Genomic DNA, 23226 nt, shown 5'->3' on the forward strand with positions numbered 1-23226 from the left:
AATTCTGACAGCATCGGAGCAAAATAAGAGAGTTTTCATCAAAACTGATTTCAATGAGATTAAACCCCTTCGTTCCAAAAAAAAAACAAATTTTCACCAGTTTTTTTTTTTTAATAAAAAAACCTTATCGTTTTTTTCCTTATGTATACATTATGTCCAAATGTTTAAATTGATTTTTTAAGAAAAAAAAAAGATTCTTAACAAAATAAAAAAAGTCGAGTTAAAAGTGTTTGTTCTAGAATGAATCAGTTCAAAATATATAACCGAATCTTTAAAATATTTAAATAGTAATCTGTATGAGGCAATCATGTTTTGGTATACAGAAGTGCTAAATTTTAAATTTTAATAAATACCAATACAAATTACCTATTTATCTCAAATTGTTAAATCTTTCACAAAGCCAACTTGAAAAATAAAACGACATACATTTTTTTAAGGGGATTTGGATGATTTTTTTTGTAATCAAGTGAACTTGGCATGAAGTGTAACTTGAGTTATGTGAAATAACGTATTATTTTTGTGAGAAAGTCTCTTAATTATATTCTGAAAATAAAAGCAAAATGCACTTTTGTAATAAAAATTCATGATATACACAATTCACATCGAGAAATCTGGTAGAATAGAGTTTAGTGATTCGGAGTTGAGCATTTATTTGTTTTAAGAAGTTTGCGTCTTGATTATGAAATCTCCAGGTTTAATATATTTGACAGAGATTGATTGAAAAGTAAATTAAATTTTTGATCCGTAATTACGATTTTTTGTAATTTTTTTAAATTTATTGTAACATAATGCTTTTTTCCAAAAATTCTATAGTTATGCAAATGATGATACTTACTGTTGGATGTAACAATTTTTATTCTTAGCTAGCTGACCCGAATGTGCTTTTCAACACCTTCTTAAAATAAATGAGGTTGGTATAAATTACTTACATTTTCAATTTTTATCGTAGGTATAATTTTGAATCAATTTCAGTATAAATCAGAAAACCATTTTAAAATGAGAACAGCAGGTGGAGTTTCGAATTGAAATATGCACAAAGATGGTTCCATATTATTTAGTAAAACTTGTTCTTTAAATTTTATTTTCAAGAAATCAATTATTTATCTACATGAGTTCATAAATTATGCCAAAATGTATGTTTTATTGTTATAAATTCTCCACCCTCTCCCTCTTTCAAAGTGGAGAAAGCTGACATTCCCAAATACCGTCTTATACCAAATTCGATTCCATTCGTTTGATAAATTTTCAAGCTATACCAACAAAATTGTGTGAGGGCCCCTTCCTTCTTCTTAAAAACTTATTGGAAGAAGGGCTGTGCCTCAAACAAATCCTTTTCCATGTGAAATTTGGCTCCATTTTTAGATAAACTCTCGAGTTGAGCAAAAATTGTCCCCAATGGAAGACTGAGGGGTTTCAAATTATGATTTCTCTTATCATATGGTCTCCCATGCCCCAGGTTAGGAGGGAGTGACACCAGATATCGATATAAACCTTTTTTGTTCTCAAATACTCTTCCATGCCAAATTTAGTTCCATTTGCTAGAATTTTTCTCAATATATGCAATAAAAATTGTGTGAAATCCCCGCTCCTTCCTTACTATCTTCCCGATGGAAGAAGCTCAAATAATCATAGAAATATAACTCGCAAAATTTTCGAGTTGTGTGAAAATTGTACTTTTAATTTATGTTAAAATGTAGTGGTAACTTTTTCTTTTTGAAAACTTACCCCGACTTCGTCCATGTTTTTCGATGTGTAACCAAAACACATATTGGTACTTTAAGTGTTTATATTTAAAAAAAATAGGCTTCAGCGTCAAAACACGTGGTGGCTTTCACTTTAGGCTTACTAAAAAATTTCCACATTGTAGTCTTTTTTGAAGTTGTATGCGTGAGAAACAAATTTTCCTATTCAAAAGAATCGGTAATTGTTGTTTTCATAAAATGTCATGCTTAGATATTTTCAAAAGAGTTTATAACTCTTTAATGCATGACTCTTTTTAAATGGGAATAATAGTTATGGATACAGAGAAAAATATAACTTTCAAATTCAAGCAACACAACTGTAAAGGTTTGAAGACATTATTTTGAGTATTTTAAAAGTTTTGGCCTATCAAAATTGAGAAATTAATTAATAAATTCTTTAATAATTTCAAAACGATTTTGGAAATTTTCTCCCAAGTCTTGTTTAATGGGTGCAGGAAGGTGTTTGTGATTGACTGCGATTGAAAAATTTGATAGAACTTGCAAATCAAAATTAATAACAGCGATTTTCCAAAAACTATATTTTTCAAAAGATTTTTTTTTGATTTTATCCTTTTTTTTAACATTTGGTTCGATATCACACACATACATTGAAATATCGTAATTAAAAATTCGATGAGATAATTTCTTTTAATTTCTAGAATATTTTTGGCAATGCATCATTTCATGGTTGGTCGCCTCCCTAACAACAAAAAGCCGGGAGAAAACAATACTTTTTTGTTAGTTCGGTTTCCGAGTGTAATCCTCTTTTGCTGATCGTGCTCCACTCGTTTTCCGAGTTTACACGAGCTGTAAGTGACACGGGGGACAAGTGTGAGAACTTTCGCATCTGAGTGGGAAAAAGAGATTTCTAAACAAAGAGCGCCCTAGTGTTTCAGTCATACAACTTAGTGTAAATGAAGAAAAAATACATTTAGACTCCCACCACACAACGTAGAAAAAATAACAACAATTTCTGCCCCGCTACCATGCTCACTGCTGTTTGCTGTTTTGGGGTTCTTTTTTTCTTGCAATAGATAGCTTTCGAAGAAGAGGTGCAAGGTGGTTTAGTAAAAAAATCAGGACACCGCGAAGAAAAAAAATGGATTTTTCAGGACACCAGTAGATTGGTGGAAATGAAATGCAACCCTTCTTAAGCGAAATTTAATTAAGACGACTTAACGATGTTGTAAACGCCTTAATTTATGCAACCGAAAAGATAAGAAGTTATTTGGTTTGTAGTTAACATCGAAAAAAACGCCATTCAAATATCATCTGAACCGAAGATTACCATCGGTATAAGAGGTTAACAAATTCAATTATAATTAGCATTTTTTTTTTCATAAATCAGGACAGTTTTTGAAAAATCAGAACGGCTTTTCAAAAATCAAGACACCTCTGGCACCTTTGGTTCGGAGAGCAGCGTCTTTTCTCGTGAACGTATAAAGCATAAACTGTGTTAGCTTTCAGATTTCTTCTCAACATAATGCGCAATAGATTTCTGATCAAAGAGAAGATCCGGAGAAGGGAATTCTCTTCATTAGCGGATGTGAATGAATACTCTTGCTCACTCTTATGTGTTGACATTTTCACTCTTAATTTCAGTGCAATTTAAATCTCCCCGCACAGTTGGGGGGAGCAGACGAAAAAAACAGTCTCTTTCACTGGACAAGCCGATCTGAGGAGTTTTGCTTTCCATGCATCACTTAAAAATATCCAAGCGTTTCCGAAATATTAGGATTTTTTAAAACAAAACTCTGCACTAAAGGGTTAGCCGGATTTTTGTCAAAAATTAAAAATGTTATGTGATGAACAAATACAGAAATTAAATGTATCTGATAAATCAACTACTTGCCAAGTTCCATGAAAAGAAAAGCCGCCTGACTAGAGGCAACTTCGTCACTTTCAAATTTTATTTTTATAACTTGCCTTGTGAAATGAAGTGAAAGCAACCACACCCGCCATAAATTTTACCATTTTCTAAAGCTGATCCAAGTCTATCAAGTTATCAATCAACAACGTCAGCCAGGGTTCAAGTTCAACCAACATGGTTTCGAGTCTGTTGCCAAAATAAGTTCCACTGACTGATAAACTCGGTGGGCGCGTTTTCATCTTCTAATATTTTCAACCCCTGCAAACACCGGTTGAACAACAACAAGTAGAAGGTAATAATAAAAGTGCAGAAATAAGAAAAAAAAAACCCCACTCAAGGTCCCTGCTAAGCCTGATGATGTAGACACCCCACGGAACGGGTTTGCTGATTTTTTTTACCTTCTCGTTTCTAATTCAAACGAACTGATTGTTGTTTCATTCGAGCCGGCTTAAAATTTGGCGACTAGCCAGGAATAGATGCCTGGTGATTGAATTCAAAATGATCTAAATAGTTTAAAAGGGTGAACGGAAAATCGTTTGTAGCAATCTTTACAGGTTTATGGAGACAAAATTCAAGTATTTTAATTTTAAAAAGTCGTTAACTTCAGTTAGGCCCGTTCGACTTTGATTTCCTTCCCCATTTCTACGGCGTAATAAACGATTCAAAACACGTGGTAGGAACCCATCGTCTCATTGTAAAAGTGTTGGTGATGACGGGCCCCCGGAATGAAATTTTGCGTGTACGCGAATGGAATGCGTAATCTGTGGTAGCAAAAAAAACAACAAAATGGTAAAAAACAACTTGTAGCTGCTGATAGAGCGTTTATCTAAATTTACCGGCCGGCCGGCCGGTGTTTAGGACAGATGTGATGGCAAATGTGACTTTGGAGATTATATGATAGGTTTATCTTCGACAAATGTTTTCCAATTTGTTGATTGCGTGCCGTTGAGTAGCTTTGGTTTAAAGAATAATCATATATCATAAAGAAATTTAAAGGCACGTTTCTCTAATTTCTTCAATAACAAGTAAGCAGAGAAATTGAGATTAATTTTGCTAATCAACTTACCGAGTATTTCCTCCTGTGGCAGATTGTAGGCTTGGAAGATTCTGGCGCTGGTATTAACTAGCTGTCCCTGGTTCCAGTTCCAAACGACCGTGGTTTGGAGCCGTTCCAGTGCTTTGATGATCTTATCCACCCTGTAGTGATCGACTACCGGATCCAGATCCAAATTCACATACACAATCGGTTCATCCGAATGTTTCAGGAAGTGTTCCAGCTCGACGGATAGTTCCGATTTGGAAGACGGCAAACTACGCTTCCGGTGGATTCCTCCCAAATAAACGGTAGTTGGTCCAACTGGTCGAACATTTCCCAAAGCTTGGTACGCGTTGATAAGCAGCAGATCTGCTCCCCGTTCGATGTCGAACAAATCCGGAATGGAGGGACCGAAATGTTTACTCGCAATCAAATTCTGCAGCGGAATCTCTTCCGTGTAGTAGTAGAAGCTGATCGGGAAGAAGCAAAATGATAAGCACAGGATTAATTACCTAACCCAATGATTGACGCACGTACATCTGGATTATACTTCTCATTATGAGAATAAACATAATTGGATGATTACTAAAGAACATTCTGAATAAAGGCAGCCGATCTCTGAAAACAAATTATTTCTCACCATCTACTGTTCGGGCTATAAAAATCGTACCCATCAATCAAAACGCAGGTACGAATAACAGATTGCTACTATTAATGCCCCTATAAATCGCTCATAAAACCTTAAAACTGTGTTAATTTTCGCATAGTAAACATTCTTTTGGAATTCCAACATACATCTACATATGTAAGTTTAAATTATATCAAGGTTTCAACAGCCTTTCTATCGATTGATATAGGTTTGTTACATGACGCTAAATCACGTTAAAACTAACTGAAGTCCTTATTAAGGCTGAATCACAGCTTTATGAGACAAAATTCAAATGACCCCTTCTAACTTGGTATATCATCAATTGGGAGAATTTTTTTTAGTCATTTTGTGACAACTTTCAGGGTTTACAGTGTTATTAGACTAACTATACATATGTATATCGCCGTCCTTTAATCGAGGTAAACAACGTACAAGTCGAGATTATTAAAAGCGGTTTTAAGGGTGAAGGCTTTTAACGTCGTTGAATCATGCCACTTTTCAGCCTTTTAGATTTTTTTACAACAGTGAAGCTTTGTTTGACGGAGAGAACTATTAAAGAGCAATTTTAAATTTAACGAACGATCTACTTTCGTTCCTTCGCATCACGATTTTTTTTTTCTTGCTCAGGGGTTTGCTCCTGATGTGACGCTACTAAAAAGGAGAAACATTAGATACTGGCTTTTGGCTTCTTAAATAGATGTCTATTTGATGTGAATGTTTTTTTTTATTTGAGACACTTTACCATCTGTATGGCATTCGTGGATTGGAATTGAATGTGAGTTTTGTTAACGCTTGTGGGTATTTTTTTTATTAGCTGACGGGTTTTGGCCGGGGTTCTTCAGATCTTCCCCAAAATCGAAAATTTGATTCATCATAAGACTTTAAATCCCAATAAAATATATTAAAAACAAATTGATAATGACCTTTAAGATAAAAAATTGTGAATCCACTTTAAATGGTGTCTTAAAGTCCGTCTGCATCACCAAATACCGAAAAATACCATTGAAGAGACCAGTTAGTAAGCAAATGTCATCTGAAGGCACCAAAGTGGGCCAACAGAGTTAAGGAAGTCTTTTTTTTGGATCGAGAACAAACAATGGTCGAACAACTGTACTCACATGTGTAGGTAGCGCGGTTTTCTAACATTGTAGAAACAAAAGTACTTATCAAAACAGGTAAAACACTGTTTTTTGGTGTTTTGTAGAATGTTTGCAGCAAAATTGACTTCAAGATTCATCCAAGAAACTAATAGCGTAGATAGGTATACGTTTAAGCCCTGGTTTGCACCAGGTCACAATCAGATTTGCACATTTCGCTGTATTTTTTTCGTTTATTTATGAGCTTAGTTTTGCTTAGGTAAGGCCCAAGATTTGATGTGAAAATGGATCACTGAAGAATCTGTCAGTGTTGTGGAAGAGCGTGTGAGCGAATGAGGTAGCAATACACTGACGACGAATCATGTTCGTTCTTGTATGGCGTAATGAAGAAAACGAATATGGTATAAGCATCATATTGTCAATGTCATATCGCCCATAATGGGGATGATGCTTTTTACAGCCTGGCCATATACTGAGCTCTGCGATTTTTTATACAACACCACTGCGAGTTTTCATACGTTTTTTATCAATGTGTAAGGATTTTGGTGTCCAGTGCTTAACTCCCCATTAAAAAACTATTTGAAGCATGTTTATATTTGATTTTTAAGCACTTTTTTGTGTTCCCAAACACAGAGACTAGAAGCTTCTACCACTGATCACAATGACTTGACAATTAGAACAAAAATTCCACCAATTTCTTTCTAATTTTTTTTTTGTCAGATTTTGTGGGTTCGAAATACCGACGGCAGGTGACGAACCTGAAAAATTTGACAAAAAATGCCCCGTAGGAAAAATGTACCTGTTTAGCCCGATTTTATCTTCGAAATTGCCTGTTTTTTTAAGTTGGGTGGCTTTTCCTAACTGGGATAGGCATTTCTTCAAATCGATCGATGCGCACTCTGGAATCGATATTGCGTACTGTCGGAAAAATTATCCAGAAAACGAAATCGAGTGTCCAGTCAGTATGGTCAGTGCTAAAACCACCGTAAGTCACATAAGGTTAACTCAAAAATATTGCTTTAAAGTTCATGAAAGCTGAAGTTAAAACACGTTAAAAGCTGAACGATGGAACATAAAAAAACAATTCACATTACCGATTTTTTGGCGAAAAAAAAATTTAAAAAAAGTTGTCTTTAAACGTTGTTTTCATTTCACCTCTTGTAAAAACTGTTTTAGAAATGGAAAGATTGTTTAAAAATACGGCTACATAATTCATGATATTTTCATTACAACCCAAGCAACCAAATGTCACATATTTACATTAATGAAGGCATTGAAAGTTACATATTGGCTGACAAAGAGAATCAACTTCCCTTTAGTGAACTTTATGTACTCATTAATGAACTTGAAAGTTGCAAAAGTGATTAATATGTACGTTGTATGTGACTTATTTTGAACAATTCCCATTAGTGAACTATATGTACTCATTAACGAACTTGAAAGTTGCAAAAGTGATCTATACGTACGTTATACGGAACTTAAGTCACAAAAAGGGCACAAAAGTGCTCAATACGGGATTTGGTAAGTCACATAAATGGCACAAAAGTGCTCTAAACTAGTATTGGTAAGTCAAAAAAGTGCATTGATGTGCTTTCAAAATCAAATCACCACTTCGAGTTTTAGTTTCAGTTAGAACAACATCTAGGCGTGGTCTGTTGGTAGCGTGTTCGATTATCACCACGAAGGTCGGGGTTCGATCCCCAAGCCGGGCAAGTTTTTTTTTTCAATAAGTAATTTAGTAATTGAGGGACCATTCTGATGGGATATATGTAGGAAATGTGGGAAAGAAGCAATTGAGCAATTTGTCGAGTTTGGAATCCGGCGCGTGGCATCATGGGGGCACCGGTATAGAACACAATAAATAATCAAGAGAAGGTGATATGAACCGAAGCCAAGGGTTCAGTTGAGATAGAGAGAGATTTTTCGCTCATTTTTCGATGTTTTGGAAGCTGAATTAAGAGGCCGCTGGAAGCTGAATAGAAGATCATTAAGACTTGTTTGGGAACTTTAAAGTATCAATAAGAACTTAAATTTTGAGCTGCATAGAATGTACTTCATATCAATGACGGGGCTGAGTAAGCGTTTTTGTACCTGTTTTATGGGACTTTTGGTTGCTTGGGAATGATTGCAAAATAGAAAAAACATGAATTTTAAAAACAATTTTTCCATCTCTTAAACAGATTTTACAAGAGGTGAAATGAACACTTGATTTTTTAGACTACTTTTTTCGATATTCCATCTTATTTATAGCTCATAACTTCAGCTTTCATGAACTTTGAAGCAATATGTGACCATAGTATTGAGAGTAAACTTTATGTAACTTACGGTGGTTTTAGTAAGGGATGATTTTTTGGATATTTTATTTTAGAGGTTGAATAGTGGGGGAGCAAGTGAATATAACTGCAAGATCGATCTTTTAAATTTTTTCAAGGAGTAGTGCATGGAAACTGCTTTATGCTGAAGTAAATAGTGGAAAACTATATGAAAGCTTATACATTTTAACATCAAATGGATGAGCAATAAAAAATATGTTTTCAAATGCAACATCATAATGTTTTACTTTTCATGACTTTGGTTGAGTGTATATTAAGCTTGCCCGGATATTAATTACAAAATTTTCTAAAAGTCCGATCCGGCCCGGTTTCATTGAAAAAACTCTGATTTGACCTCAAAATTCTCTGATGGTTTTCTGTGAGGCTGTTGTTATGATATTCACAGAAAATTCAAGTGAAATGTTTACGTGTTTAATGAAATTTTAATAATTCCATTGGAAAAAATAAATTTGCATAACAAATGCAATAATATTTCATGATTTAGTTAAAAAATATGAGGTTTTTATTAGTAAAGTATGTTCAAGATGCAGAAATTCTATAAGTTCTGTGAAAATTTTCAATATTCTGTGATCTCTGATGCAGATTCTGTGTGACGAAAATTCGCAAAAGTTCTGTGAAATTACAGACTATTCTGTTATTTCGACAACCTAGCTATGAGAAAGTATGAAAGTATCGAAATCTTGAGGTGAGTAAAATGCTACAGAATATTGAAGCTTAATTCTGAAGCTAAAAGCTGAAAGCTGAATAAGCTTTCAAGTGACCGTTCTATGGAACTTTCGATTACTTGAGTATTTGATAAAAGTCCTGGTTTCCCTCAAAAATACAGAGGTAAAAAACGCTACCGATGCACACATGAGTAATTTACCCCAAATCCTGGCCAAAACCTCTAAATCAAAATTAAAAAAAATCGAGGTTTTTCGGTTGTTAGGTTGTTGTTGCATATTAGTATTGTCGATTTTAAACCATCGGTATAGTGAGTTCGTTATGGCATAACTCGAAACATTGATGTATCAAAATTATAAATTTTGTCTTCCACAATTTTGCGATAACCCGCACAATCACCGGCTGCGTAACATGCAGAACAAAATTTCTTCTAAAAATCTTCAGTTTTTATATGACCAATGAATTGAGGCTGAAATTACGATTATTTCTTGATAAACACATGTAGTAAAGAAGCTTAACAACATAGTGCAATGTTTTCGAACAAACTTATATTGGTTTTTACAACTTAGTGTTTAAGTTTATATTCCGGGCTCCGCCTGGAACATTTCACATATCACACGAATTCTTCAAACTTCCTTTTCCAAAAGAAAAATCGTGCGCATACTTGCTTGAGCTATTATCAATTTTGAAATTTAAACATTTGAGCGTATTTTGTCCCTAATTTTGTTTCAGATAGCGAGCATGTCATGCATTTGCTTTGTGTTACACAATCGTTTCTATTGGGTTTTATTTGCTTGTTTAAAAATGGTATTTTTCATCATTTCTGATAGTTGATCAGCTCGTTTGCTTCCAATTTTCCTTAAAACAAACATTTTATGAGGGTGCAGCGATTGACCCAAGAAGATCAAAGTTATGAAATTTTGGTTAAAAATGAGTTGTGTATACTTGAAAACAAAGAAAAAAAGATTTTCAATCATTTAAAGAAAAAAACAGGTTTTGGCCAACTTTTTCCATAGAGTAGTTACTCCTATGTGCGACGTCTCGATTTTATTGATATGGAAGCACCAATAATGCTAAGCAGTCTTTAGGATGGTACTAGAATCAAAATTCTGCACGAATCTGAATTTCAAGATCTTAGGAATGAAAAGAAGAAAAAAAAAACTTTAAAAGATCGAAAGGTCGAATCGAAAATTAACCGATTGAATCGATTTTCCCAAAGCTAAAGAATCGATCCAAAAAATCGAAAAATTGAGTTCAGAAGATCGATATCGCAAAGATCGATCCAAGATCGACCAATCCTAGTTCGGAACCTTTTTTTTACTGATATTAAAAAGTTTCTTTTGAAGTATTTAAAAATATAGCTGTGGAAACGATTTAGAACTTTTTTACTTCAGGAGTGTCAAATTGACACTAAAGGCCTGATTAGAGAGTTTTTTTCTGGGCTTTCAGAGAGCGTCCAGAACAAAACTTAGGATGCAAAATGAAAAATTTTATGAATTTATTAGAGGCCTCCACACTCAGGAGTGGATTATGGTTACTTTTACAATCATCTCGATAACGCGTGGATGGTTTTGAGGCATATATTCATAAACAAATACCCTAGAGATATGAAGAAAAATAAAATATAAATAAACTTTTTTATTTAAAGAAGTTGATTGATTTTAAAATTGCTTTTATTTCTTCTGGTTAGGATTTTCTATCCAATTGTTTTATTTGAATCAATCACGTTTTCCTGCACAAAATGAACAAGAGTGGAAGAAATTTGGAAAATCTTATTGAAATAAATCAACAATTAAAAAAAAAATTTCACAGTAATAGCCATAATTTAAAAAAAAATTGAATAAAGGCTTCTAATCTGTTCAGTTTTGTCATTCGAATTTGAATGATATTGTTTCACTAAATTAATTATTGCTATACTCATTAATGAGTCACGCAATAAAGGGTGGAGCATTTTTTACAAGTGAATTCAAAATGATATCACAGAGTATAATTTTTTATATATTTTTCCATCTCCAAACATGAATTTTAAGGAAATCTTGAAAACTAAAGTTTTCGTTTTTCGATTTTTTGTATATTATAGGGTAAATGTGCCTGATTTTGCTTTATTTTGTCATGGGCTTTTAATATTTCATATCGGTAGGTATAATCATTCATTCACATTTATAAAAAGTTTTAGTTTTTGAGTAGTAGATTTTTTTACAATTCAAGAATTTGTAATAATTATTTTATGCTTAAATTTATGATTGATAACTTTTTAAAGAGTCTATTTTACTCTACTTGTTCCTTATCATCGACATATGAGGTGTTCCTAAAGTTATCATATGAAGAAAATAGTTAGGGTTCTAGAGGATTAAACAACTTGAAATAAAGATATTTCATCCATCTACATAACGATCGCTTTAAACGTAAATCAGTGCATTTTAATTTGACATATAAAGTCCCGTTTTGTTTAATCTAGATTAAACATAGTTTTAGTCAATCAGTGTTACGGTGATGCATAGATTCAGGGACAAAAAATTCATCGTTTTTTTTCTGCTAAAATAAAGAACCACAGTTTTCTTAAACCCATCTTGACATTACGGATGAAAAAAATTCTTTTATATGAAAAGTTTATTAGATAATATTTTGTCAAAAATTTTCACCATTGAAGTCGTTTGCATCAATTAAAGGATTTTTTAGTCAAATTTATTTTGACATTATTTATCACAAATATTTTAAGCTTTCGAAGGTGGCAAAATATTTTAAAAAGAAAATTGAATTGTAAATTCCGTGATATCCAAAAAAATGTATTGTACTTTAACTGACAATACTACGAAATGTCAAGTTTGACTAACTATTTGCTCGTTTTCGCTATTTTTCTGGCTAGAAAGCAGTCAAGTCATCTGACCCTCGAACTAAAAATAGTGATCATTTCCAGGAAGCATGGTCAAAATCCTACGAAATTTAGAAAAATAAATGTGTTCCATTATTTATGGGTAACATTGTTTTGTCAGTTCGATGTTTAAAGAACAACAAAAAACTATAATTACTCGCATTAAGTTTCCCTTTATTTTTTTTCGATTCATGTTATTTTGAATCTTTAAATCAATAAAAACATATTTTTATCATGATTTGACATCAAACAAGTTTAGGAATATATGATAATGAGACTTTTGTATGAACACTGATACACATTTTAGCACCATCCAAAGGAAAAATTTGACGTGATCGGTAAATCAGAGAACACCATCGAATTGCTGAGGTTAAAATCTTTGAAGATTAGTATAATTCGGCTGTGCGTGTTTCCCAGTGTTATGTTTGAATGGCTAACTAATCAACGGAAAAAATAAACCATTAACTCAGTATTAAGCACAAAACTAATTACAAAAACAAAGCTCTTTCTTGCTAGTTACTTTTATAGGGGCACTTTTCGCCTTTAATTCGTGAGCTTTTATACGATTGTATAGACTCAATGGAAAAAGGTCACGGTTGACTTGCGCTATGTGAATTTTTCATTAACCATCAGCTAGCGCGCGAGTTGGCTGACCCCTCGATATTTTTAACGACTAACAAGCGTATCATGTCTTGAACAAAACAAAAACCCTTCATTGGAAAATGTTCAAACGAGTAAAGACTTTTAAAGGAGCTTGTCGAATGGAAACTTTGACAATATTAAGTGCTCCTGCTTGTTAGAATGATTGAAGATGTAGACACTGCATATTTTTCTTCCAATAATGTGTGACTTACCGATACCAAACGGTGAAGATTACGCTGGAAATCCTCTGCGGCAGGCTGAGATCCTCGGTGAATGGCATGAAAACACTAGGGTAACCAATAGGATGGTTTGGGTTGCCGAGAGCTTCGTGGGCGTTAATAAAGGCACCGGTATTGGAAATTCCCACCAGTGGAGCGTGGAAATGCTCGGCAAAGGCGTTCATCAGAGTTGGTCCGGACCATTCCACCATGACGAGATCGAATTTGGCCCCACCCCAAATCAGCTCCTGAACCAGTGGGTGCTGAAGTTCGGCATCCGATATTCTTCGCATAACATTGAACACATTTCGTAGCATATCCTTTTCGTCAAGTGTCGTTATACCGAGGTCGTCGAGGACCGGAAGATTATACACAAAACTAAGATCTATTTGATGGATCCGTTCCACCAAAGTTCCATTTCCGGCCACACGCAGATCGATAGGATCCGTCGTTAGCAGCGTGATGTCGTGACCCTTATTTGCAAGCTGCTCTATCAAAGGTCTATACACGAGCTGGTGTTCTTTGAATGGAACCGGAAACACTGCAAGAATTTTCGCCCCGTCAATGCACTTGAGCAGCACGATGCATGCAAATGTCACCTTAATCAAAACGCTCGCCGCCATGACTTCTTGGAAGAACCTGATTCAACTGACACGACACGAACGGTGTTATATTATAACACACTTTTCACACACTCTCTCTCTACTTTCGTAGAACGGGGTAAAACGAATTTGATCTTTCTGACCTGCCCCCGAACCAATTTACGCGCGAATTGCGAAAAATCGTTGGTTTTTTTTCGTTCGCGAAATTAAATTATCAGTCGCGTCAACTTTGCGAGATCACTTCTTCCCACCTAGCCAATTGGTCGTTAAAGAATTTGTAACGTCTCGGACACTTCCTTCTGAGCCGAGAATTTAAATCTGGTCCATTTCAATTGGCGCACAATCACGACTATAGAGGGTGCCTGCCTCCACTATTTCTGGTGACTGGTGACGAGATGCGATGTTCTCTCACTTCAATTGATTGTCACGTTTTGCACTGATTGTCGGACGGTTGTATAGTTTCAACTTTTTTTTCACAAAAATTTGCAAACCAACAAATCACACACACTGAATAACCGCGACGACTATAATCTTCTGTGACGCGTCTTTTTGTGATGCTAAGCAGCTCTTAAAACGTTTCAGGATTTCTTTGTGCGCTGATCTTCTGGATCGTCACTGTTTTGTGTTGAGGAATCTTCCTCAACGAAGTCTATCTGTGAATGAAGGAAGGACACAAATTTGTTGTTATATTTAAGGGTTTTTTGGACAATAATAAAAGAATAAATAAGGAATATTAATACTGACTCTAAAAGTTTTTTTTATTAGAGCATTTTATGGACATATCAGCTGTGAGAAAATAACTCTTTTTTTTTTAAAAAAAAGAGTCGAATCGAGATACGCGAGAATCCTTTGTAAATGATATAAATTGGAAGGTCCCATAATATAATAATGGCATAAAACCCCTTTAAGTGAGAATGAAAAACTTCTCAAAGTGAGACGCTATTCAATCTAAGGAAATAAGATAACTTTACTTCCCAAAACTCAAGTTTTGGCGTACAAATGACAGTTTTTTAAGATTTTCTACACAATAACTGTGCTTTTTTTTTAATATAAATTAATATGATACAAGAATGAACTGTAAGGTAGAATAGATACTTGCTTCGTTTCTTATCACCATATCTTTTTGAAAAAATAATGCAGATCGCTGTCTTTTACATTTTCTGACAGCGTGTAATTTCAAATTTATATGCTGTAAAATTTAGATCGATACATAAACCCGTAGAAGCGTTTTGCCGGGTTAAAAAAATTGTGATACTTTGAAAGTTAAAGGCGACTTGATCCTTTATTAAAGTAGACTCGATCCTCGAATCAGGGTGCACTAAGTTTAGGCAAAAATCATGCAAAATCTAAAGATTAAAGTTCCATTGACTTTCTCTGGCCATATTTGTTTTCATTTCACAGTTTATCAGTGTCAGATAAAAAGAATTTTTAAAGCTTGTCAACTACCCTATTTTCATTGCATACTTAAAGGTGCAATTTTCTAATCTTCAGATAAAAGAACTTTTTTGAGTCTGTCTTATAAGGAAATTATTGGATTAGCAATGATTTATTAATAAGAAAATTTATCTTTTTGGATTCGACGGATCAAGTAAACCCATAACTTACATTTAAGAATACTTTTTGTTAATTTTATATTATACCCTAACGAACGACATATTAAAAAAATTTTAAAAAATTAATGTAATTTTTTTCATGTGTGAAAAATTCTTAAATGACAAAAAAAAATCTTAAAATCTAAAAAAAAAATGAAAAACTAAACAAATTTTTAATTTAATTTTTTGTCAAATTTTTCTAGACCATTTGATTTATGTCAGACATTCCAGTTTCGACATATAGCTGAGGAATCAATTATCTTCAGGGATTGAGTATCCTCATTCTCTCCTATAATTTTTTTTTTAATGTAAAAGTGCGTAGACTCAGATTATGAAGTAGCAAAAGCAAATGAAAAAGGTTGATCTCTAATCAAACTGCTTCCAATGATGACGTCACGCATTTAGTAGGATCATTTTCAATAATCATATAGAAATTATTCATGACAAAATCCAGCATTATTCGTTCTGTAAAATATTGATTCTTTGTGTTATAAACAATTTTCCTATATATTTATTCAAAAGAACCCACTAAACTATACATATTTTTGTAACTCAATCAGTGCTTTTTTTTAGTAATTTCAATTGTGGTAAAACAAAATATTATGCAAACCTTGAAAACGTCCCAGATGTGACACAATTTCAAAAACGTCATCTCAACCCCGATTGTTTGACCAATATTTTATTGGTGGAAGGGTGTAGAAAAACATGTTCTAGAGCTTTGGTTTATAAAACTTGTTTTTTTTAAATATTGTAAAACTTAAACTTACGAGCATAATCTTTGAGAAAAATAAACTTTGTTAAAACACTTTACATTATTTTATTTACATTTACACTTTACATGAGTTATCAAATTGATAGAACCACGTTAAATGTTTCACTAAAAAATGATATTGGTATAAAAAGTTCGATGCAACCCATTATACAACCTAGGCTGATGGAAAATAATGGCAGTCGAGTAAAAATTCTCAGAAGAAAATTCAAATATTTGAAACTTCTTAGAGTTGAAAAATATATAAATATGTAAAGAAAAAACAATAAAGAAATCTTTACAATAAAAAATATAAAGTGAAACACAGTTTGACAATCTTAAAAATGATTTCCATTGAATTAATAATTGAGGAATGTTATCAAAAATAAACTATATCAAAAGAAACATTCCGTATTGCAAATAATAAAAAAGCACTAAATGAAAAACCCACCAATTTCCAACTTTCTATGTGCATTAAAAATATTATCGATGCCATTTGTAAGAAAAAAATGATTTTTAATTCGGATCTTAAATTATGATTTCTGAAACTGAGTTCTAAATTCTATAGTCGTTTTTCTAAACTTCACGCTCTGAATTCCAAAATCTTTATTCAGAATATTTATTTTAGGTTCTTAGTAATGCATTCTTAATGCTAGGCTCTGGACTTTGAAATCTTAATTCTGAATTCGGAGTTCTATTAATTAAGATTAGGAGTTCTGAATTGAAATACTGAATTCTGAGTTCTATATTCGGAGCTCTGAAAATAATATCGAGTTTTGAATTCTAAATCTGAGTTTTGAATTTTGAAAGTTCTGACATCTACATATGTATGTTCTTTGTATTTAACTCTCACTTGAATCTTGAGCTATAGAATCAAATTTTAAATTTCAAAACTTCAATACAAACTGAGGTCTGAAATCAGATTTCTGAATTTTCAAATTCCGATTTTTCTTCATGCTGGTGTTGAAATTCGTTATAATTTGTTCTAATTATTAATCCTGAGCTGTTATTTTTGAGTTCTGAATTCTGAGAGCAATTTTAGGGTTTGTTTTCTTTATTCTAGTTTCTGAACTCTGAGTTCTGAATGCTATTTCTGTGTTTGAATTATGAGTTTTGAATCCTAATTTTTGGGTTTTTTTAATTTTGAGTTCTTAGTTCGGAATTTCGAATTCTTGTTTGAATTTGAAGTTGCTCAATTTCATGTTCTGGTTGTGAATTTTGAGTTAAGTTTTTGGGTATGTTTTCAAAAATTTTAAGTCTGCTTCTGAAATCTGAGCTCTCAGGGCTAAATTCTTAAACCTGATTTGTGAGTTTAGAGTTTGTTTAATTCTGATTCCCGAGATTTGAATTTCGATATCTGAATTCCTAGTTGTGAACGCTGAATTCTGACTCTAAGCTCGGAAGTCTGAGTAAAAAAAATCTGAATTCTGAGTTCTGCGATCCATAATCTGAGTTTTGATTCTGACCACTGCATCCTTAAAACTGAGTTCTGAATTGTGATTTTGAATTCTGAGTTTTGGAAACTAAGATCTTCTTTTGAGTTCTAACTATTTAGTTCTCAATGCTGATTTCTCAATTCTGAGTTTTCTGAATTTTTATGATAGGATACTGATTTCTCAACAAACTTCTGATTTCTCACGTACCAATTCTGAGTTATTAACTCTGAATTTAGCCGCCGACTGTGGCCTAGAGGATAGCGTTTAAGTCTTCTAAGCCAGAGGTCATGAGATCGAATCTCGGTCACGGCATACAGAATACTCTTTCTGTGAGCTAGTGCTTTCAGCATTTGCAAAATGCTAGCCATCATGTCCCTGAAAAATGTACGCCTTAGTGTAAAGTTTGAATTAGATCTCTTCAAAGATACAAGAATTTTGAATTCTGCTATATTCTGAGATGCTATAAAAAAAATCTGAATCTCGAAATTCTGAGTTCTGAATTTTGGTTTGAAATTTTTCAACTGGATTGTGAGTTCTGAATCCTGAGTTTTTTAATTCCGAGGTTAGGAAACGTAGTTCAAAATTCATATTTTTTTTTGAATTTTGGATTTTGATTTCTATCTTTCCAAATTGTAATGTCTAAGTTATGAGTTTGACATTCTAAGTAATAAGTTTTGATTTTGAATTCTGAATTCTTTTTTCAGAATTGTGGATTCAAAACTTCAGAATCGAAGTTCTGGGATTCAAATTCATATTTTTGAATTATGTATTCTCAATCATAATTCTCTTTTAAGGACGACTGATTATTTTAATTTTATTGGGTTGATTTTCGGTTTTCAGTCACAAGTATTTTTTTTTATAGAAACGACTTTATTATTACATATCCGACGTTTCGATCCTTATAGGATCTTTATCAGGGAATAAATTTTATTTACAAAATTAAGTTTACGTCTACTGAATCCGATTTATTCTTATCGTTTATTTTTTGTCCGGTTTGAATCTAAGTTTGAATCTTAGTTCGGAATTTGAATTCTAAATCAGACTAAATCTGAATTAGAATTCTGAGATAAGTTAACCACCGTTTCATTCATTTTTGTATATTTTGATAGAAAGAATATCAAAAATGAAAATTGATAAGAATTGATGGAAAATTTAGGAGAAAATTTACAGATTTTGAAGAGAGCGGAGGAATATTTTAGCGAGGAAAAAAATATAAAGGAAACTAAGCATTCCAGATTGCTCGTTTTTATCCGGAATTTCAGAGAAAAAATAGAAAACATCGGCCAGGCCCGGTTTCCCGGATATTAAGAAAAAAAGCCTGGATATTGGATTGAGTTCATATGATTTATGTCTTTTCGCCAAATAAAGGTTATCTCACATAAAATTGCATTACAGTAAAAACGCTGTAAAAAATTACTTTAATGACCGATTCTGACAGACTTTCAGATAATAAACTTTAAGCCATTTGTGATATTATGGAATTTTTACTTGATTTTAGTTCTAAATCATATTCGTACAATCGTAGATAAGGCTCAACTATACCCCAAACAAAATTACGCAACATCTGAAAGCTACTTTTTCTTCATTTCTTCCTCAAAATCAACCTCTTCAAGGCACTCACTGGGAGCCTGCTTTTAAGTAGCATAATATTTTTCAATGGATCTTAGTTCCGGTACTTTGGAAGAATTTTTGTTCATGGATACAAAAGTGACTTATCACTTCAAGGCATCCTTTGAATAGTGGAATGAATAAAAATCAGTAAAGATGGTGCAGGAGACCATCTTACAGCTTAAGGTTCAGCAGAATTCAAATACAGCAGCAGAGAGCTTTAGAAGTAGTTTTTACAGTAAATCGAGTTCTTGTTGAGAATAAATATCATTATCGGACCATTTCGAATTTATCTAAAAATTAACGATGCCCCCAAACATGATGACAACAAAGGAGCTACTAAGACACTTCCAAAATGGTATTTGTGATGAAAATTGGTCCAGTAGGTCCAGGATTGTGTTTTTAATACTAAAATCGCTTTCAAATGCTAGTTAGAGTAAGGTGGGATAAAAGTACAAGTCGGGTAAAATTACGTTTTAAGATTATCATAAATTGAGAATAGCGACATTAAAAACTGGCGTGGATGGATAATGATCTGGAAAGCCTACATCCGAACATAATTTATTTTCGAGGAAGTTGATAGTTCTCCAAGAATGAGGTTAAAAAGCTTTTTGCCTTTCTTACAGAAAGGTATAGTTATCGGTCGATTTGGGAGATCCTTAATTTTGGGTCTTAGATATACCTTTATAGGTACCTATCGAATCAGCTCGACGAGTTCAGACGATGTCAGTGTATTTGTGTGTGCTGGTGTGATTTTTTGTAAACATTGTCCACACGTTTTTGCGAAACTGGGAAGTACAATAAAAATGATTTTCGTCTTAAAAAATTTGATTTTTTTCCCTCTTCAATGTATAAAAGAAAGAAAAAAAAACAAAATAGTTCGAAAAATAAATTTTCATAGTAATTATCATCAAATAATCACTCCAAAAAACGTGTCAATTTGGCTTGCTAGCCACAACCAGCAATCACTAAAATCAAGATTATTGTATATATGACGTCAATTTATATGTGACGTCATAGATACGCGCTTGCTATCTGAAAGTATGGTCCTGTCGATGTGTGAAAGGGAGGACAGACTGGCTTCACTCCCACTCAGGTTAGATGCATCGTGACAGACACCGTGTGGGAGGAAGACGACAGGTCGAATTTTCCCGGCCAATGATTTTTTTTTAAATTTATATGGATCAGCGTGATACCGATCCATTACAAAAATTTCGGAACCGAAGCCCCGAATTTGAATCATAAAAATGGTTTTCACCAAAATTGATGAAGTCGTTGATGAGTACGTCATGCCCACACTGCATGGTACGTAAGCGATAGTAACTTCGCCCAACATTATTTTCAGGAAGATTGCTCTGAGAAGGGGAAAACAACACGGGTACGCGGACGATGTATGTCCTCTCATCTTCTCACATGCCGTTCGTGCTTACGAAGCTTTTTCTTAAGCAGCAACGACAGGAGAGTATTTCGCCCGTGGAAGCAAATTAAATCCAATAAGACAAATGCTACTGAATCCTCTCGAGCTTTAAGCTCTCGGGCTTGTTTTTTTGTTCCCTTTTCTCTTCCTCTCTTCAGATCTAACGTTGCGTTGTTGTTGTTGGGGTTGGTGTCTAGAGAAAAAGGAGGTCAATCTGAAATTTCACTTGCTGAAGCCAATGGAAGATGACAACCAAACAGTAGCGCCACCAAGCCCTCCATAGTAGAGTTTGAAGCATTTGGGATTTTTTTTGGAACATGCATATAATGCTAAAAAGCTTATAATCATTTTTGACAAAGTTGAAGAAACAGGAAAGAACTCCGAATTAACCATTTTCGCCAGGTTGACCAAATACAAAAATGACAAAATTGACAAAATTGAAAAAAATTGACTAAATAGACCAATTTCACTAAATTGACGAAATTGACAAACTTGACATAATTCATTGATTTGACAAAAATAACTTAGTTGAAAAAATCATAAAATTGACAAAATCGAGAAAATTGGCAGAATTAATCAAATTGACGATGACAAAATGGACAACATTCACTGAATTGACAAAATTGACAAAATTGATAAAACTGACAAATTTAACAAAATTGAAAAACTTGGCTTAATTCATTGATTTGACAAAATTCACATAGCTGAATCATAAATCATAAAAATTGATAATATTTTTAAAATTGACAAAATCGAGAAAATGGGCAGAATTGACAAAATTGACTATGACAAAATCGACAAAATTCACTGAATTGACAAAATTGACAAGATTGATAAAACTGGCAAAAATCGACAAAAGTGACAAAATTGATTAAATTGACCAAATTGTCAAAATTCACTAAATTGACAAAATTGAAAATATTGACAAAATTGACTGGCGAAATTTACAAAATTGTCCCAATTGACTAAATTTTGACCAAATTTACAATATTGACAAATTGACAAAATTGACAAACTTGACAGAATCGAAGGAAATTGAAAAAATTGGCCAAATTGACAATGACAAAATCGACGAAATGCACTTAATTGACAAAATTGGCAAAGCTGTCAAAATTGACAACATTGACAAGATTGACAAAATTGACTAATTTGATAAAACTGACAAAATTGACAAAATTAACAAAACTGACCAAATTGACAAATTTGACAAAATTGACAGAATTTTCAATTTTGAAAATGAAAATTGTTAAAATCGACGAATAAACAAAATCTAGAAAATTGGTTAAATTGGCAAAATTTACTGAACTAACAATGCTGACAAAATCATGAAAATTGATAAAATTGACATTATTGACAAAATTTAAAAAATGACCAAATTAACAAAATTAACGAAATAGACTAAATTAACAAAACAGAATAAAAATCTCAAAATAACAAAATTAAAAATACTTCGCTTTCAAAATTTTCAATATTTTTAATTTTCAAAATTTATTGTAACGATTTTATACATTTTGGTATCGTTTTTTACTCTAGCATTTGAAATTTTATCCAATAATTTTATTTATATATTTCGGTATCGAATTTTGAATACGGCGAATGCGCCAACTGTAAACAAATCCAGATAATCACATAAATGCGTTAAACTATTCATTTTACATCCGAAAATATGATCTCCTTTCAATTTTTCTTATTTTAGTGAAGTTAAATTTAATTTTTTAAATAAGGCGAATAGCTTTTTTTATGAGTGTGTAATCCCACAGTTCATTCGCCCATTTCCCCTCAAAATTTCGTCGCGAACAAAAGGGCCAATAGTTATTTCGAGATGGAAAAAGGGCATTGAAGTTTTCGAAAAAAAAATTTCCAGGACGAGGAGATGCACAAATCAGTATTTATAAGATCGTTGAATGTGCTAATGTGTTAACGTGATCATTTGGACCCGTTTTTAAGACGAAATTTGCTTGAATATTGCTTCTTTAATGAGTGATCCAAAAGGCGAATAGTCATTCTGCAATTCAAAAGGGCACTCCAATTTGGCGAATGAACAAAATGAGAGCACCAGTCTGTGGTAAAAGGGCCCACAGTTATATTTATTAATTTTTTGTGGTAATTAGTACGGAAAAGCTATATTTATCGATCGGGTGTTGAAATTTAACCAATTTGAAAGCATTTTAGCGACTTCTTTAGGAAAATGATTGTACGCAGCTAAATAGGAAATTGATTTTATTTTCTGAAACTTGGAATGCGTTTTTCTCAAAACAAAGGTCTTGGCGCATTCGCCGTATTCAAAATTTGATACCGATTTGTTTCATATACTTGAGAGGTTGAATTATTTGAAATACATGGTCAGGCATCTTTTTGCCTTTCTTACAGAAAGGTATAGTTATCGGTCGATTTGGGAGATCCTTAATTTTGGGTCTTAGATATACCTTTATAGGTACCTATCGAATCAGCTCGACGAGTTCAGACGATGTCAGTGTATTTGTGTGTGCTGGTGTGATTTTTTGTAAACATTGTCCACACGTTTTTGCGAAACTGGGAAGTACAATAAAAATGATTTTCGTCTTAAAAAATTTGATTTTTTTCCCTCTTCAATGTATAAAAGAAAGAAAAAAAAACAAAATAGTTCGAAAAATAAATTTTCATAGTAATTATCATCAAATAATCACTCCAAAAAACGTGTCAATTTGGCTTGCTAGCCACA

At 33.0% G+C, this 23226-nt stretch overlaps 2 protein-coding genes across 2 annotated transcripts in view; one reads left to right on the forward strand and one right to left on the reverse strand.

Annotated features, from left to right (window-relative positions):
• The window catches only part of LOC129758233 (serine proteinase stubble), a 617997-nt gene that overhangs the window by 406344 nt on the left and 188427 nt on the right, over positions 1-23226 (forward strand). The window lies entirely within an intron of this gene.
• LOC129758234 (UDP-glucosyltransferase 2-like) overlaps positions 1-23226 on the reverse strand; it is a 43118-nt gene that overhangs the window by 13833 nt on the left and 6059 nt on the right. The window contains exons 2-3 of the mRNA XM_055755704.1: positions 13117-14377; positions 4679-5118 (exon numbers count right to left, since the gene is read on the reverse strand). Of these exons, the coding sequence (XP_055611679.1) occupies positions 4679-5118; positions 13117-13745 (1069 nt within the window). The 5' untranslated portion in view covers positions 13746-14377. The remainder of the gene's footprint in view (positions 1-4678; positions 5119-13116; positions 14378-23226) is intronic.

Source organism: Uranotaenia lowii, chromosome 3, assembly GCF_029784155.1.
Source record: "Uranotaenia lowii strain MFRU-FL chromosome 3, ASM2978415v1, whole genome shotgun sequence".
NCBI lineage: Eukaryota > Metazoa > Arthropoda > Insecta > Diptera > Culicidae > Uranotaenia > Uranotaenia lowii.